The 17,782-nt window shown below is 38.6% G+C and overlaps 1 protein-coding gene across 5 annotated transcripts in view; it reads right to left on the reverse strand.

Moving 5' to 3' along the window:
• TTC27 (tetratricopeptide repeat domain 27) overlaps positions 1-17,782 on the reverse strand; it is a 301,004-nt gene that overhangs the window by 265,618 nt on the left and 17,604 nt on the right. For all 5 annotated transcript variants that reach the window (XM_064277231.1, XM_064277230.1, XM_064277229.1 and 2 more), the window contains one exon: positions 15,472-15,574. In XM_064277231.1, coding sequence (XP_064133301.1) covers positions 15,472-15,574 — 103 coding nt within the window. The remainder of the gene's footprint in view (positions 1-15,471; positions 15,575-17,782) is intronic.

Raw genomic sequence — 17,782 nt, forward strand, 5'->3', positions numbered from 1 at the left:
AAAAAATTCTTATTCATAAGACAAAGCAAATGGATATGCTTAAATACAGTACAGAAAAGAATTGAGACCACTTGGGAAATAAGTCACTTAAGGATCTGATTTTCCAGATCCTCTTAGTTAACCTTTCTGTTTTGGAACTAAACTTTAACTCTTACCACAGATTTCTCCCTGAAATACACCAGTATTAAAAGTCTCCTACCTTTAAAATGATACATAAGGGATTTTTTTTCTTTCCTTAATTAAGCATCATCATTATGAACATTAATCACTAATATGTGATAAAGAAGTAGCCACAAATTAAGATTAATATAATATGGGATAAAAGAAAGAAATGGGGCTTTCACTATAGCAACTGCATCAAACTTTATTTCCATTATAAAAAAAAAACAAACAAACAGTGATTCCTTCCTTTCTGTTGATTTATCAATTTTCCATAAATGTATAACATAGTAGGGGTAACAGCATGACATCTTGCACAGTATAATGTGCATATACACCTTTTGACAAAAATAATAATAATGGACGGAATAGTGATGCCATCTTCTTCTAAACGTTTTAATCGTCCTCTTGAAAAATCAACTATTTTTCCTATTACTATAATTGACCTTCAGCTCATCCCTGGGTTTCAAAACCTTACCCAATTTCATGCCCCCTTTTTTTCACCCCTTGCACTAAGTTTGCTTATGAATGTATCTTGCTTCATTTCAAAAATCTGTGATGGAATGTATGGAAGAAGATTTAGTCTCCGCATTTTTTGTTTTATTAGAAATAGAAAAAGGACAAGATGTCTGCTAAGCGGGACATCAGGTCTTAATTTTCTCCAAATTCCGCTTCATATTTCATTCTGAAGAGAACTCCACATCTAAGCAACACTATTATGAGAAGATTCAAAGTCCTCTACAGTACCTGTGTAGGATCATTTCCTCATAACTTCTATAATATTTTATTTTTTTAAATACCCTTGTACATAAGTTAACTCAGATAAAAATTGCTATCAAAATGGAAGACAAAGAATTTCCAGACACCAACACTGTTTCCTTAGAGGCAGTTCTATAACTTCTCCCCTAAAAATCGCTCATAACATTTTGCATACAATTTCTGGGGTTCATTTACCACTAAGCCAAAAGTGAGGTGTTCCTGTTCTAATGATAAAACAACTTCATCATTCTCAGGCTAGGTTAATGGCCTTGAAAGAAAACATTTCATTGACAGCATAGCCCTAATCAGAAAGAAAGTAGGTCTAAGCTCACTAACTCAAAGTATTTTTTCAAAGCTCCCCAGGTAATTCTAAATTACAATTGTCTTAGTTATCTAGTGCTGCTGTAACAGAAATACCACAAGTGGATGGCTTTAACAAAGAGAAATTTATTTCTTCACAGTAAAGTCCAAATTCAGGGGATCAGCTCCAGGGTAAGGCTTTCTCTCTCTGTCAGCCTTCTCATCAATCTACCACCAGATCAGGAGCTTCCCTGCACAGGGACTAGGGGTCCAAAAGATGCACTCTGCTCCTTGCACTGCTTTCTTGGTGGTATAAGATCCCCAACACTCTGCTTGCTTCCCTTTCCTTTTATCTCTTCTAAAATAAAAGGTGGTGCAGGTCACACCCCAAGAAAACTTCTTTTAGTTTAGATGGGGGATGTAACCTGGGTAAGGGTGGTGTTACAATCCCACCCTAATCCTCTTTAACATAAATTTACAATCACAAAATGGAGGACAATCACACAGTACTGGGAATCATGGCCTTACCAAGTCAACACATATTTCTCAGGGACACAATTCAATCCATGACAACAGTGCAAGTTGAGAATGACTAATCTAATTTCCAATCTTGAATTTTCTTAAATACACTTAAAGGAGGCAATATTACATAGTAGTTAAGAGCATAAACTCTAGAATAAGATACCCGGTATTAAAGCCCTCATTCCACTGCTTTTTGGTAGGGTATGTTCGAGAACTTCAGTTACTCAACTTCTCTGTGCCTCAGATTCTCATCTGTAAAACGCAGATTAGTCTATATACCTTTGGAATGTTGTAAGAATTCAATAACGTAATAAAATTAAAATATTTAATATTGTGTCTAGCATGTAGTAAGGCCTCAATAATTGTTAGCTAATATTATTCAGCAAATACGTACCATGTATCTGGGCACTATGCTAGCAGAACCACCACCTGTCTGTCAGTTTGTTGTACTGTGGTGGTTTGCGTGTTGCTGCGATGCTGGAAGTTATGCCACCAGTATTTCAAATACCAGCAGGTCACCCATGGTGCACAGTTTTCAGTGGAGCTTCCAGACAAGGAGAGACTAGGAAGAAAAGCCTGGCAATCTACTTCTAAAATTCCCTAATGAAAACCTATGGATCACAACAGAGCTTTGTCCAACTTGCTTCCTATGGATATGTCATCAGCAAGGATCAGTTGCTTCCTTGGTGAAGAACACCATGTTTGGTGAAGTAGAGGACCAATAAAAGTGAAGGAGACCCTCAGTGAGATGTACTGGCACAACAGCTACAACAATGAACTCAAACATGCCTGCCATCATCAGGATGATGCAAGCCTGGGCAAGGCTTTGTTTTGCTATATATTCTGACCATGAGTTGGAATCAACTTGATGGTAACTATCTATAATGATGCTACTGATGCTACTAGAAGAGGTGCGGACAAGGTGGCAGAGTAGTCAGACACTTCCGATGACCACTCTTAAAACAAAAGCCTAAAAAGACAAGTGAAATGATTATATATACAACAAGCTAGAAGCCCTGAACGTTAAAGGCAAAGTTAGGAAATCAGATTAAGCAGTAGGGGAAGGAAGAGATGGTTCAGAAGCAGCAAGGAGTTGCTGGACCTGACATGGCAGGAACCAGAGCCCCTAAGCCACAATCCCCTGGAGCGACTGCGGCAGGGGTAGCAGTAGCATTCGAGAAGCAGACGCAGTTTCCTCAGGGAGAAGACAGCCAGCTGCACAATCTACTCACACCACCGGAACCAGAGAAGAACAGCACTCTGGGCAAAAACTAAGAACTTGTGTTTATTTTATAGCTCCCCAAGACCCCAAGCCAGCTTCAGTGGCTGTTGATATCCCTGGGCCTGAGGTCAGTCCTACTGTGCACCCTGAGCCATTCTCCGAGACTTGGAGAAGAAATAAACTCACGACTGGGGGAAAAGATAATCTGCCAGCTCTACTAAGATGGGGAGCTGAGCACAGAAGCGGCTCCAGTCTACAGACTTTGAATGTGTTTCAGCCCTGCAAGAACCTCTGTGGACCAATCTCAGGAGATTAGGCCATTGTTACTAGAAAGGTGTACGTGCTTGAGATCTGACTTCGGCTGTTTCAACTGTGCAGTGGAGACGTGAGTTTTTGATGTCTGACACCACTTTACTTATTAAACAGGGTCCTCACCTGCCTATATCTGGGGCCTTAGGACTGGTGGCTCCAACTACATCAACTAGCCACCCGCAACAGAGGTCCAAGGATAAGTGGTGTCTCCCAGTCCTTACAACCAAAAGCATTGGGTGCCCACGGTCCGGCCTCAGAACCCACCAACCTCTGTGCTCTAGAGAAGAGGGAAGCACTTTCTTCACACTCAGGGGACAGCTGTCAGCCCCCTGTCTTATTAGAGGGTGACCCCTACTGCAACCAGATACCTATGGCTACGCCAATCACCCCTGCCCCACTAAGACTGTAGGACAGAGCCTGTACCACACACTTGATGATCAGTTACCTGGACACTTGAGCTGAATCCATACAAGAAAAGAGAATGAACTCCTAAGCTCAAATACCTGGTAACACCTTTGCCCATTTAGTGAAAGGACATTAGAGCTTCCAAGGCGCAAATAATCAAACTAACTCAAGCAGCCTATCTGAGTATAACAAAACAAAACAAGGCAAGAAGCTAGGATACAGCAAGCAAACATAAAATAAATGAATACAATAACTTATAGATGGCTAGGAGACAACAGTCAATGTCAAATCACGTAAAGCAGCAGACCACGACAGCTTTAACAAACTCGCAAAACAAAGATCAAGGAATCTTCCAGATGAAGATGTATTCCAGGAATTACCAGATGTAGAATACCAAAGATTAATATACAGAACTCTTCAAGATATCAGAAGATCAGGCAAAATGCAGAACAAGCCAAAGAACATAGAGATAAAGCAGCTGAAGAAATTAAAAAGGTTATTCAAGAATATATTGAGGAAACAATTAAATTTATGAAAACCTAGGAGCCCTGAACATCAAAGGCAAACTTGGAAAACAAACTGAGCGGCAGCAGGAGAAAGAGACAGTTCAGAAGCAGACAGGAGTTGCTGGACCTGAATCACTGTCAACCCTCAGGCACCGATCCCAGGAGTGGCTACAGTGGGCTGCTCGTAGGATTTGGCCACAGTTTCCTTAGGGAGAAACACTCAGCCGCGCAATCTACTTGAACCTCCAGAACCAGAGAAAAACAACACTCTCAGCAAAAGCTAATTACTCGCATATATTTTACTGCACCCCCAGCCCCCAAGCTGGTTTCAGTGGCTGTCGATTTCCCTGGGCCTGTGATAGGTCCTGTTGCATGCCCTGAGCCATTCTCCCAACCTTGGAAAAGGCATAAACTCATAATTGGAGGAAAAGAAAACCTGCCAGCTCCACTAACCTGGGGAGCTCAGCAGAGAAGCAGCTCCTGTCATAAATGGCATAAAGGCCCGTGGACTTTAAATACCTTTTCCCTCTGCAAGGACCTGTGCGGCCCTATTTCAGGAAAACAGGCCCTTTTTGGTAGACTACAACTGTTTCAGCTGTGCAGTAGAAAGGTGGGTGTTTGATGTTTGACACTGCTTTGCCTATTAAAAAGGTTCTTCGCCTACCCACATCAGGGGCCTAAGGACTGATGGCTCCACTCACATCACCCACCCATCCGCGACAGGGGTCCAATGATAACTAGTACCTCCTAGTCGTTATAACCAAAAGCATTGGGTGCCCATGGTCTGTCTGCAGAACACACCCACTTGTGCGCTCTAGGGAACAGGGACACGCTTTCCTCACAGACACTCATGGGACAATTGTCTACCCGCTGCCTTGATCAGAGCGTGACCCCCTGCTGCAACCAGATACTGGAAGCTACACCGAATCAGCCCTGCCCCTCTAAGACTGTAGGGCAGCCTTTACCACACACTTGATGACCGACTACCTGGACGCCTGAGCTGAATCCATACAAGAAAAGTGAACGGACGTCTAAGCTGATACACCTGCCAAAAGCATTACCAACTGGAGACAGGACTTTAGAGCTTCAAAAGTGAAAATAATCAAGCTAGCTCACTCAAGCAGCCGATTTGGGCATATCAAAACAAAACAAAGCAAGAAGCTGGGATACAATAGACAAACATAAAATAAACTAATACAATAACTTATAGATGGCCCGGAGACAACAGTCAATATCAAATCACATAAAGAAGCAGACCATGATCGCTTCAAAAGGCTCTCAAAACAAAGAACCAAGGGATCTTCTGAATGAAGGTACCGTCCTGGAATTACCGGATGCAGAATACAAAAGATTAATATAGAGAACTCTTCAAGAAATCAGGAAGGATATCAGGCAATACACAGGACAAGCCAAAGCACAAAAAGATAAAGCAGTTGAAGAAATTAAAAAGGTTATTCACAAACATAATGAAAAATTTAATAAGCTCCAAGAATCCATACAGAGAAAGCAATTAGAAGCTCAGAAGATTAAAAAATAAAATTACAAAATTAGATAAACCAACAGAAACTCAGAGGAGCAGAATTGACAAGGAGAAGGAAGAACTGGTGAGACTGAAGATAAACCACTTGGCACCAATATATTTGAAGAAAAATTAGATAAAAGAATTTTAAAAAATGAAGAAACCCTAAGAATTATGTGGGACTCTATCAAGAGAAATAAACCACGAATGACTGGAGTACCAGAAGTGGGAGGCATACCAGAAAATGCAGAAAGAATTGTTAATTTGTTGGCAGAAAATTTCCCTGATGTTGTGAAAAATGAGACGATATCTATCCAAGATGCTCACTGAACTCCACATAAGGTAGGTCTTAACAGAAAGTCACAAAGACATATTATAATCAAACGTACCAAAACCAAAGATAAAGAGAGAATTTTAAGAGCAGCTAGGGATAAACCAACAATTACCTACAAAGGAGAGTTAATAAGAATAAGCTTAGGCTACTCAACAGAAACTATGAAGGCAAGAAGGAAATGGAATGACTCATATAAAGCATTGAAGGAAAAAAAATGCCAGCTAAGAATCATATATCCAGCAAAACTGTCTCTCAAATATGAATACGAAATTAGGACATTTCCAGATAAACAGAAGTTTAGGGAAGTCATAAAAACCAAACCCAAAACTACAAGAAATACCAAAGGGAGTTCTCTGGTTAGAAAATCAATAATATCAGATATCAAACCAAGACTAGAACATTGGACAGAGCAATCAGATATCAACCCAGATAGGGAAACAACAAAAATAAATCAACATAGAAAAATGCTCAAAACAGGGAAACAGCAAGGTCATTATGTAAAAGAAGACAACATCAAAACAATAAAGAGAGACTAAGAAATGTAGTCATAGATTTTTTTTATATGGAGAGGAAGACAAGGCAACATAAAGAAATAAAAGTTTAAACATAGAAAAACAGGGGTAAGTACTAAGGTAACCACAAAGGAGACTAACGATCCTACTCATCAAAAGAAAAGAAAAGAAAAAAACAGAGACCCAGCAGAAACAAAATCAACAACAACAAATAAGAGGAAAAGACAATATATAAAAGTAAATTACTCAGCACAAAAAATTAAATGGGAAAAAGAAACTGTCAAAAACAAACAAAAAGACATAAAAACGATAGCGCTAAAACTCATACCTATCTATAATTTCGCTGAATGTAAATGAACTAAATACACCAAGAAAGAGACAGAGAGTGACAGATGGATAAAAAACACGACCCGTCTATATCCTGCCTACAAGAGACACACCTTAGACTTAATGACAAAAACAAACTAAAACTCAAAGGATGGAAAAAATATATATCAAGCAAAAAACAATAAAAGACCAGGAGTGGCAATATTAACTTCTGAAATAATAGACTTTAAAGTTAAGTTGACCACAAAGGATAAGGAAGGACACTATACAATGATTTAAAAAAAAAAAAAAAAAGTTTTTTTTTTTTTTATACCCGGAGAACATAACCATATTAAATATTTATGCACCGAATGACAGGGCTGCAAAATAGATAAAACAAACTCTAACAGCACTGAAAAGTGAGACAGACAGCTCCACAATTAAAGAAGGAGACTTCAACACACCACTTTCAATGAAGGACAGAACATCCAGAAAGAAGCTCAATACGAACACAGAAAATCTAAATGCCAGAATCAACCAACTTGCCTCATAGATATATACAGAACACTCCACCCAACAGCACCCAAGTATGCATTCTTTTCCAATGCACATGGAACACTCTATAGAATAGACCACATACTAAGTCATAAAGCAAGCCTTAGCAGAATCCAAAACATCGAAATATTACAAAGCATCTTCTCTGACCAAAAAGCCATAAAAGTAGAAATTGGTAACAGACAAAGCAGGGAAAAGAAAACAAACACTAGGAAACTGAATAATATCCTGCTCAAAAACGACTGAGTTACAGAAGACATCAAGGATGCAATAAAGAAATTCATAGACTCCAATGAGAATGAAAACACTTTCTATCAGAACCTTTTAGACACAGCAAAAGCAGTGCTCAGAGGTCAATTTATATCAATAATTCACATATACAAAAAGAAGAAAGGGCCAAAATCAAAGACTTATCCCTACAACTTGAACAAATAGAAAGAGAACAACAAAAGAAACCCCTCAGGCACCAGAAGAAAGCAAACATTAAAATTTAGAGCAGAATTAAATGAAACAGAGAACAGAAAAACAATTGAAGGAGTTATCAAGACCAAAAGATGGCTATTTGAAAAAATTAACAAAATATAAACCACTGGCCAAACTGACAAAAAAAAAACAGAAGAGGAAGCAAATAAGAAATGAGATGGCCATACTACAACACACCCAACCAAAATTAAAAAAATCATATCAGACTATGATGAAAAACTGTACTCTAAAAAATTTGAAAACTTAGAAGAAATGGATGAATTTCTAGAAACACTACCTACCTAAACTAACACAAACAGAGGTAGAACAGCTAAATAAACCCATAACAAAAGAAGAGACTGAAAAGGTAATCAAAGAACTGCCAACAACAAAAAAAAAAAAGCCCTGGACTTATAAATACACTGCTGGTTGGAATATAAAATGGTACAACCACTTTGGAAATCGATTTGGCGCTTCCTTTAAAAGGTAGAAATAGAACTACCATACGACCCAGCAATCCCACTCCTTGGAATATATCCTAGAGTAGCACGAGCCTTTACACAAACAGATAAATGCACACCCATGTTCACTGCAGCACTGCTTACAATAGCAAAAAGATGGAAGCAACCAAGGTGCCCATCGACAGACAAATGCATAAACAAATTATGGTATATTCGCACAATGGAATACTATGCACCGATAAAGAACAACAATGAATCTGTGAAACATTTCACGACATGGAGGAATTTGGAAAGCATTATGCTGAGTGAAATTAGTCACTTGCAAAAGGATACTCAAGAAATAGTTTAAACAGAGAAGAAAATATTCTTTGATGGTTATGAGAGGGCCAAAGGAGGGAAGAAGGAAGGGAGTGGGAGATTCACTAATGAGATAGCGGATAGTAACTAATTTAGGTGAAGGGATGGACAACACACAATACAGGGGAGGTCAGCACAACTGGACTATACCAAAAGCAAAGAAGTTTCCTGAATAAACCTAACGCTTCTAAAACTAGAGTAGCAGGGGTGGGGGTTTGTGGACCATGGTTTCAGGGGACATCTAGGTCAATTGGCATAACAAAAACTATTAAGAAAACATTCTGCATCCCATTTTGGACAGTGGCTTCTGGGGTCTTAAACACCAGCAAGCATCCATCTAAGATGCAACAATTGGTCTCAACCCACCTGCAGCAAAGGAGAATGAAGAACACCAAAGACACAAGGTAAGTATGATACCAAGGGTCAGAATGGCCCACATAAATCAAAGACTACATCAGCCTGAGACCAGAAGAACAAGATGGTGCCCAGGTACAACTGATGACTGCCATGACAGGGAACACAACAGAGAATCCCTGAAGGAGCAGGAGAGCAGTGGGATACAGACCCCAAATTCTAGTACAAAGACCAGAATTAATGGTCTAACTAATACCAGAGGGGAGAGATCATGGTCCCCAGACCTTCTATTACCCCAAGACAGGAATCATTCTTGAAACCAACTCTTCAGACAGGGGTTGGACTGGACTACAATACAGAAAATGATACTGGTGAGGAGTGGGATTCTTAGATCAAGTAGACACATGAGACAATCTGGGCAACTCCTGTCTGGAGGGGAGATGTGAAGACCAAGGGGCAGAGAAGCTGGCTAAATGGACGTGGAAACACAGGACACAGAGAAGGAATGCTGTCTCATTAGGGGAAGAGCAACTAGGAGTATATAGCAAGGTGTACATAAGGTTTTGTATGACAGACTGACTTGATTTCTAAAATTTCACTTAAAGCCAAAATAAAAACTAAAAAAGAAAAGCCCTGGCCCGGATGGCTTCACTGCACAATTCCACCAAACTTTCAGAAAAGAGTTAACGCCACTACTGCTAAAGGTATTTCAGAGCATAGAAAAGGACGGAATACTCCCAAACTCGTTCTATGAAGCCACCATATTCCTGACACCAGGTAAAGACGCCACAAAAAAAGAAAATCACAGACCTATATTCCTCATGATATAGGATCGCTATGAGTCAGAATTGACTCGACGGCAGTGGGTATCCCTCATGAACTTACATGCAAAAACCTTCAACAAAATCCTAGCCAATAGAATTCAACAACATATCAAAAAAATAATTCACCATGAACAAGTGGGATTCATACCAGGTATGCAGCGATGGTTCAAAATTAAAAAAAAAAAAATTAATGTAATCCATAATATAAATAAAACAAAAGACAAGAACCACAGGATCTTATCAATTGATGCAGAAAAGGCATTTGACAAAGTTCAAAACCCATTCATGATAAAAACTGTCAACAAAATAGGAATAGAAGGAAAATTCCTCAACATAATAAAGGGCATTTATACAAAGCCAACAGCCAACATCATCCTAAAAAGGAGAGGGCTGAAAGCATTCCCCTTGAGGCTGGGAACCAGACAAGGATGCCCTTTATCACCACTCTTATTCAACACTGTGCCAGGGGTCCTAGCCAGAGCAATTAGGCTAGACAAAGAAATAAAGGGCACCCAGATTGGTAAGGAAGAAGTAAAAGTATCTCTATTTACAGATGACATGATCTCATACACAGAAAACCCTGAAGAATTCTCAAGAAAACTACTGAACCTAAGAGTTCAGCAGAGTATCAGAATACAAGATAAACATACAAAAATCACTTTGATTCTTCTACACCAACAAAGAGAATGTCGAAGAGGAAATCACCACATCAATACCATCTACAGTAGCCCCAAGAAGATAAAATACTTAGGAATAAATTTTACCACAGATGTAAAAGACCTTTGCAAAGGAAACTACAAGGCACTACTGCAAGAAACCAAAAGACACCTATGTACGTGGAAAAACATACCTTGCTCATGGATAGGAATACTTAACCTCGTAAAAATGTCTTTTCTACCCAAAGTGATCTATAGATACATTGCAATTCCGATCCAAATTCCAACAACATTTTTTAATGAGATGGAGAAACAAATCAATTTCATATGGAAGGGAAAGAGGCCCCAGATAAGTAAAGCATTACTGAAGAAGAAGAACAAAGTGGAGCCTCTCACTACCTGATTTCAGAAAGTATTATACTGCCACAGTAGTCAAAACAGCCTGGTACTGATACAATAACACATACATAGCCCAATGGAACAGAATTGAGAATCTAGAAATAAATCCATCCACATATGAGCAGCTGATATTTGACAAAGGCCCAAAGTCAGTTAATTGGGGAAAGGGCAGTCTCTTTAATAAATAGTACTGGCATAACTGGATATCTATCTGCAAAAAAAATGAAACAAGACCCACACCTCACACCATGCACAAAAACTAGATCAAAGACCTAAACGTAAAATCTAAAACCATAAATATCATGGAAGAAAAAATAGGGACAACATTAGGAGCCCTAATACATGGCATAAATGGTATACAAAACATTACTAACAATGCACAAACACTAGAAAGAAATTAGATAACTGGGAGCTCCTAAAAATCAAGCACCTATGCTCATCCAAAGACTTCACCAAAAGAGTAAAAAGTTAACCTACAGACTGGGAAAAAGTTTTTAGCTATGACATTTCCAATCAGCATCTGATCTCTAAAATCTACGTGATACTGCAAAAACTCAACAACAACAAGACAAATAACCATTAAAAAATAGGCAAAGGATATGAACAGGCACTTCACCAAAGAAGACAATCAGGTAGCTAACAGATACATCAGCCATTAGAGAAATGCAAATCAAAACTGCAATGAGATACCATCTTCCTCCAACAAGGCTGGCATTAATCCAAAAAACACAAAATAATAAATGTTGGAGAGGTTGTGGAGAGACTGGAACACTTATACAATGTAAAATGATACAACCACTTTGGAAATTGATTTGGCGCTTCCATAAAAAGATATTAATACAACTACGATACAATCCAGCAATCCCACTCCTTGCAATATATCCTAGAGAAATAAGAGGCTTTACAGGAACAGATACGTGCATACCCATGTTCACTGCAGCACTGTTTACAATAGCAAAAAGATGGGAGCAACCGAGGTGCCCATCAATGGATGAATGGATAAATAAATTATGGTATATTCACACAACGGAACACTATGCATCGATAAAGAACAATGATGAATCCGTAAAACATTTCATAACATGGAAGAATCTGGAAGGCATTATGCTGAGTGAAATTAGTCAGTTGCAAAAGGACAAATACTGTATGAGACCACTATTATAAGAACTCAAAAAATAGTTTAAACAGAGAAGAAAATATTCTTTAATGATTACGAAGGTAGGAAGGAGGGAGGGAGAGGGGTAGTCATTAATTAGATAGTAGGCAAGAATTATTTTATGTGAAGTGAAAGACAACACACAGTACAGGAGAGGTCAGTACAACTGAACTAAATGAAAGAAACAAAGAAGTTTCCTGAATAAACTGAACACTTCGAAGGCCAGAGTAGCAGGGGCAAGGGTCTGGGGAAATGGTTTCAGGGGACATACAGTTCAATTGGCATAACAAAATCTATTAACAAAATATTCTGCATCCCACTTTGGTGAGTGGTGTCTAGGGTCTTAAACACTAGCAAGCGGCCATCTAAGATGCATCAATTGGTCTCAACCCACCTGGAACAAAGGAGAATGACGAACACCAAAGACACAAGGTAACTCTGAGCCCAGGGGATAGAAAGGGCCACATAAGTCAGAGGCTACATCAGCCTGAGACCAGAAGAAAGAGATGGTGCCTGCCTAGAAATAGATGACGACTGCCCTGGCAAGGAACACAACAGAGAATTCCTGAGGGAGCAGGAGTGCAGTAGGATGCAGACCTCAAATTCTCTTAAAAAAAGAACAGACTTAATGGTCTGACTGAGACTAGAAGGACTCCAACATCATGGTCCCCAGACCTTCTGTTAGCTCAAGACTGGAACCATTCCCACAGCCAACTCTTCAGACAGAGATTGCACTGGACTATAAGACAGAAGATGATATTGGTGAGGAGTGAGATTCTTGGCTCAAGTAGACACGTTGAGACTACGTGGCCAGCTCCTGTCTGGAGGGCAAATGAGAAGGCAAAGGGGGGACAGAAGTTGGCTGAATGTGGAGAGAAGGGGTGTGCTGTCTCATTAGTGTCAGAGCAACTAGGAGTATATAGCAAGGTGTACATAAATTTTTATGTGAGAGATTGACTTGATTTGTAAACTTTCACTTAAAACACAATAAAAATAAATAAATAACAATTTTTTTTAAAAAAACCAATGCTAGTAGAAACAAATAAAAACTTCAGCCCTCAAGGAGCTCACAGCCTACTGAGGTACTTAAAGTCTTAGTGAAAAAACAGACGGTTCAATAGGCTAAATTTGCTCATAAAGTCTCTGTAATTTAATAAACATTAAACCAAAGACTTTTGCAGGACCTAAGATTTTCCCAGAAGAAAAAAATATTTTCCAGTTATTACTTAATAAAGATCATTGAATACGAAAGTAATCTCCCTAATTTAATAAAACATCTAATGTTAGGAATAAATCCTTTGGTAGAATAAACTTTTTTTTTCATATATAAAGTTTGAGTTAGGTGATCTAACATGTCTTCACTTGTTGCACAATTTCATATTACTTGAAATCTTGAAAGACTATGAGCTCTCTTAAGACATAAACAAAACAAATGAATCAATTATTATATTGATTGAATATACTTTCTTTCTGAATCACGAATAGTGCTCATTTTACCTATGATTACCGTAAGTTTATATATTTGACTTTAGACAAAAAAAAAAATTGAAAAATTAGTTTTAAACAATGACGTAGGTTAGTAATTGTGATGGTTAAGGTTATGTGTCAACTTGGCTAGGCCATGAATCTCAGTGGTTGGCCAGATATAATGCAATCATTCTCCATTTTGTGATCTGATATGAGTAACCAATCTACTGAAAGTGGGTTTTTTGGGGGGTGTGGCCTACACCCAATATATATGGATGCTCTGGCAAAGTTGGCTCTCTCTCAATCCTGTATCCAACTCATCATCCTTTAACCTCTGGTTCTTGGGATTTGAGCCAGCAGCCTTCCACCTAACCTGCCTATTTTGGGTTCATCATTCCCCGCAACCACCTGAGTCAAGAGAAGCCTCCAGCCTGACGCCTGACCCATGGATTTGGGACTTGTCAGCCTCCACAACTGCATGGGTCATTCCCTTGAAATAATTCTCTCTCTCAATATTTATATATGTGCTTCACTGGTTTTGCTCCCCCACAGAACACAGTCTAAGAGAATAATATTACTGCACAAGCTACACTCCTCTCTACCACATTCTGGCCTAGCATGTTACTATATGTTGCTGTTGTTGTGTGCTGTTGAGTGGATTCCTACTCATAGCAATCCCACATGACAGAGCAGAACTGCCCTTTAGGGTTTTCTAGACTGTAATCTTTACAGGAGCGGTCACCAAGGTCTTTCTCCCACAGAGAGCAGTTGCACACTTAACCATTTGTGCCACAAAGGTCCTCATTACCAAACAGTAACATAGAAACAAGCCCCAGTAAGGGACAGGAGGTTCTTAAAATTACACATGCTCTCATGAATGTGCTACCTCCCTCAAGGACAGATAACTGCTTCTCCATACACAGAGTAATTCTAACACCCACCACCACCTCCCTATACATACAAATACACGCACATACATGTTTATTCTATATTCCTAGGATGTGAAATGAGCGTGGGCTTCGGAATCAGACACACCTAAAGTCAAATTCTAGCTCTGTAACCCAGAAGTTCATTACCAAGTCCGAGTTCATTCGTGTGCAAGTACTCCCTTACTATGAGAGAATATGTTTTTGCTTTTGATTTGTTTGGCTTCTTTAGCCAAGAGAAATTGTTCCAAATGCCCAGGTACCCTGGAAACTGAGTATCATGTACCCAAGATTCTCCTCATTTTTATAATGCTTCCCTAGGAAACATGAGAGGTATCTGCAGCAAAGGCAGTTAATGGCATTTACATGGGTGATTGCTTAATAATTATTTGGTAAATTTTTCATTTATATTTTAGTTAATTTTCTGTGTGTACATTACATAGTACAATAAAAAATAATAAAACAAAATGTAAAAATACCTTCCTACCAGTTGTCATCCTCAGCAAAATGTATTTTCCACTAATTGTTAAAAATATGAACCTTTCTTCATGAACTCAACAGGATATGAGAGAAAAAATAATTTCCTATTCTGCATGTAATTTAGCACAAAATACTCCACTTCAAGTTAGCTAAGGACCTTTTTTTTTTTTTTTAAATAAAGAGAGCTCACATTTATTTCCAATGAAGCTTCTTTGATTAAAGAACAGGAAAAAAAATATTAAAATACCTTTAGGCAATTGTGATAAACCCATAAAACAAATCACACTTTCTAAGTAGATAATATAAATGAAAGTGATAGCCTTTTTAAAAGATCAAAAGAAACTCTATAATCTGACACCTTCATAATTTGTGATACTCCACATTCAGAAAAAAAAGGAAGAAAAGGGAATAACCTCAAACAAAAAGTCACTATTTATTACCTGTCAAAGAAAAAAATGAAAAGCTAAGAAATCAGAATGGAGTTACATGCCTAAATCAAATAAAAATCTGCTACATACCTTGATCAATACAGTATTCAGCAAGAGCAAAAAGCTGAGGTGAGCGCTCCTCAAGCAATTGCTGATGAATATTCACATATCTCAAAGTCCACCACGGCAAACTCTAGAAAAAGAAAGCACCATGTAAGCTGACATAAAAGAACACTTTGGGAAAAAAACTGCTTTTATATTAACTGAAGTTAATTTTCTGAAATAATTTTTTTTTACTTTCAGTAAGCTTACCCATCCACTGATAAGTCTTCATCAATAATACCTAAATCCACTTTTACATCTTCCACAAGGATAAAATCTTCCCTCCATTCTCTCAAAGTCTGTATTTTTAACCAGTTGGGCTTCCTGATGCCACTTCAAATTGACCATCTCCTTTAAAACGTCTGTTATAATGCTGTGGCATCCATCACTGCCATAATACAAGTACCAAGTCCTCCTGAGGGGATAATTTCCCTTCGTCTGAACTTCCAGCGTATTATTTGCACCTCTCTTTGCAAACACAAACCCTGGTGGCATAGTGGTTAAGAGCTACAGCTGCTAACAGAAAGGTCGACAGTTCGAATCCACCAGGTGTTCCTTGGAAACCCTATGGGGGCAGTTCTACGGTCCTACAGGGTCGCTATGAGTCAGAATCGACTCGACGGCAATGTGTTTGGTTTTGTCTTGTCTTTGCAAAGACATTTCACTGTATTTGTGCATGTCATCCCCCATTTATCCCACAAATGAGAGATTATGCCTGTATCCTTCTCAATGCAATGTACGTTGCACAAACTACATAATAAGAAAACACCCTGGATTTAGATATTCCCCAAAACTGGGAAGATCCCTCAACCTCCCTGTGTTTCATGTGAAACCTCTTCCATAAATCCCTCTTGTACTAACGTGGCTTTCTCTGAACTTCTACACTGTTCCTAGAAGTTAGCACCACATTGGTGTGTAACCCTACCTGGACCATGTATTTTTGAGAGGAGAGCCAGTATTTTATGCATTGTCTTAATTAATGCACAGGTTGAGAACATAGTAACTTCTATTCTCAGCTGCTTGTTCTCACTTAATCAATGCAAGCCAATACAGAAACATTCACAGCAATTGGGTGAAAGTCTCTCTTCTACTGCCCAACCCCTTCCTCTTCCACCAGAAAAAAAATCCCTGACAAAGGTTTATATTCTTCTAGAACCTCTTCTATGCATTCACGTGTGTGTGTGTGTGTGTGTGTGTGTGTGATGAGAGGTATTAAATGTTTTTAATAGGCTCCTTAGAGTATTAAATATGATCATATACTGAATCATCAAAATCAATTATAACTGTATTACCTTGAATTATATTACATGATGGTATACGAAACAAATTTTCCTTTTTTAAAAAACAACACACGTACTAGTAAAAGACCAACTAATCAAGTTTACTTGAACTAAATTTCATTTAATTAAGCAGTAAAACAGCCTGGTTCCCTTCTAACTACCCAAGGACAACTATTACCACAATGATGCAATACAAAAGAATTCTGCCTCTATGACAAAATCTATTCTAATCAGGAATGCTGTTTCCTCAGTCCATGTAAGGAAAGGTAGAATTATCTAAGAAAAAAAGTTTCATATCATTTTGAGTTTAATACCCTGAGGTATTGCCTCATTTTCATTCTTTCCTATCACTAAAGCAACGAAGTTAAGTCTACATTTCAATTATCTGCCCCTTGCTCCTTGGAAACTCCATGGGGCAGTTCTACTCTATCCTATAGGGTCGCTGTGAGTTGGAATCCACTCGACAGCACTGGGTTTGGTTTTTATCTGCTGTTGCAATAAGTGAGTCAGGTCTGGCAGCAGACACTTTCCTTTTCTAGATACGGGAATTAAGATAGAGCCAGTCAAAGGGATTGCCCTTTTAAGAAAACATACTATATAAGGTCCTGAACTCTTATTAGACCTATAAATTAACACTTAACCCGAAGTCTTTACTTGAGGAGGAGGGGTAATGAAACAAATTTTTCTACTAGAAAATACAACTGCCTTTTTTTCCTTTGTGAAGAACTCCTTAGTAGAAAAATTGAGGCGTTATTAAAAAGAGAAACTCGACACCTTGTTTCAGATCATTTCTAGACCCTGTCTCCTGATTATAGCCATTATCACAGAATGTTATGACTGAGAAGTCACACTAGTCAATAACCTCCTGGAAAGCAGGGCCATTAGTGTCCTCAAAAGGCATCCAATAAATGTTTACCAACATACTCCATTTTATAAATAAGGCAACTGATACTCAGAAAAATTAACTAGCATAAGGTCGCATGGCTGTTAAACGCCTCAGCCAGACAAACTCTGGTCTG

The sequence above is a fragment of the Loxodonta africana genome, chromosome 26, assembly GCF_030014295.1.
Source record: "Loxodonta africana isolate mLoxAfr1 chromosome 26, mLoxAfr1.hap2, whole genome shotgun sequence".
NCBI lineage: Eukaryota > Metazoa > Chordata > Mammalia > Proboscidea > Elephantidae > Loxodonta > Loxodonta africana.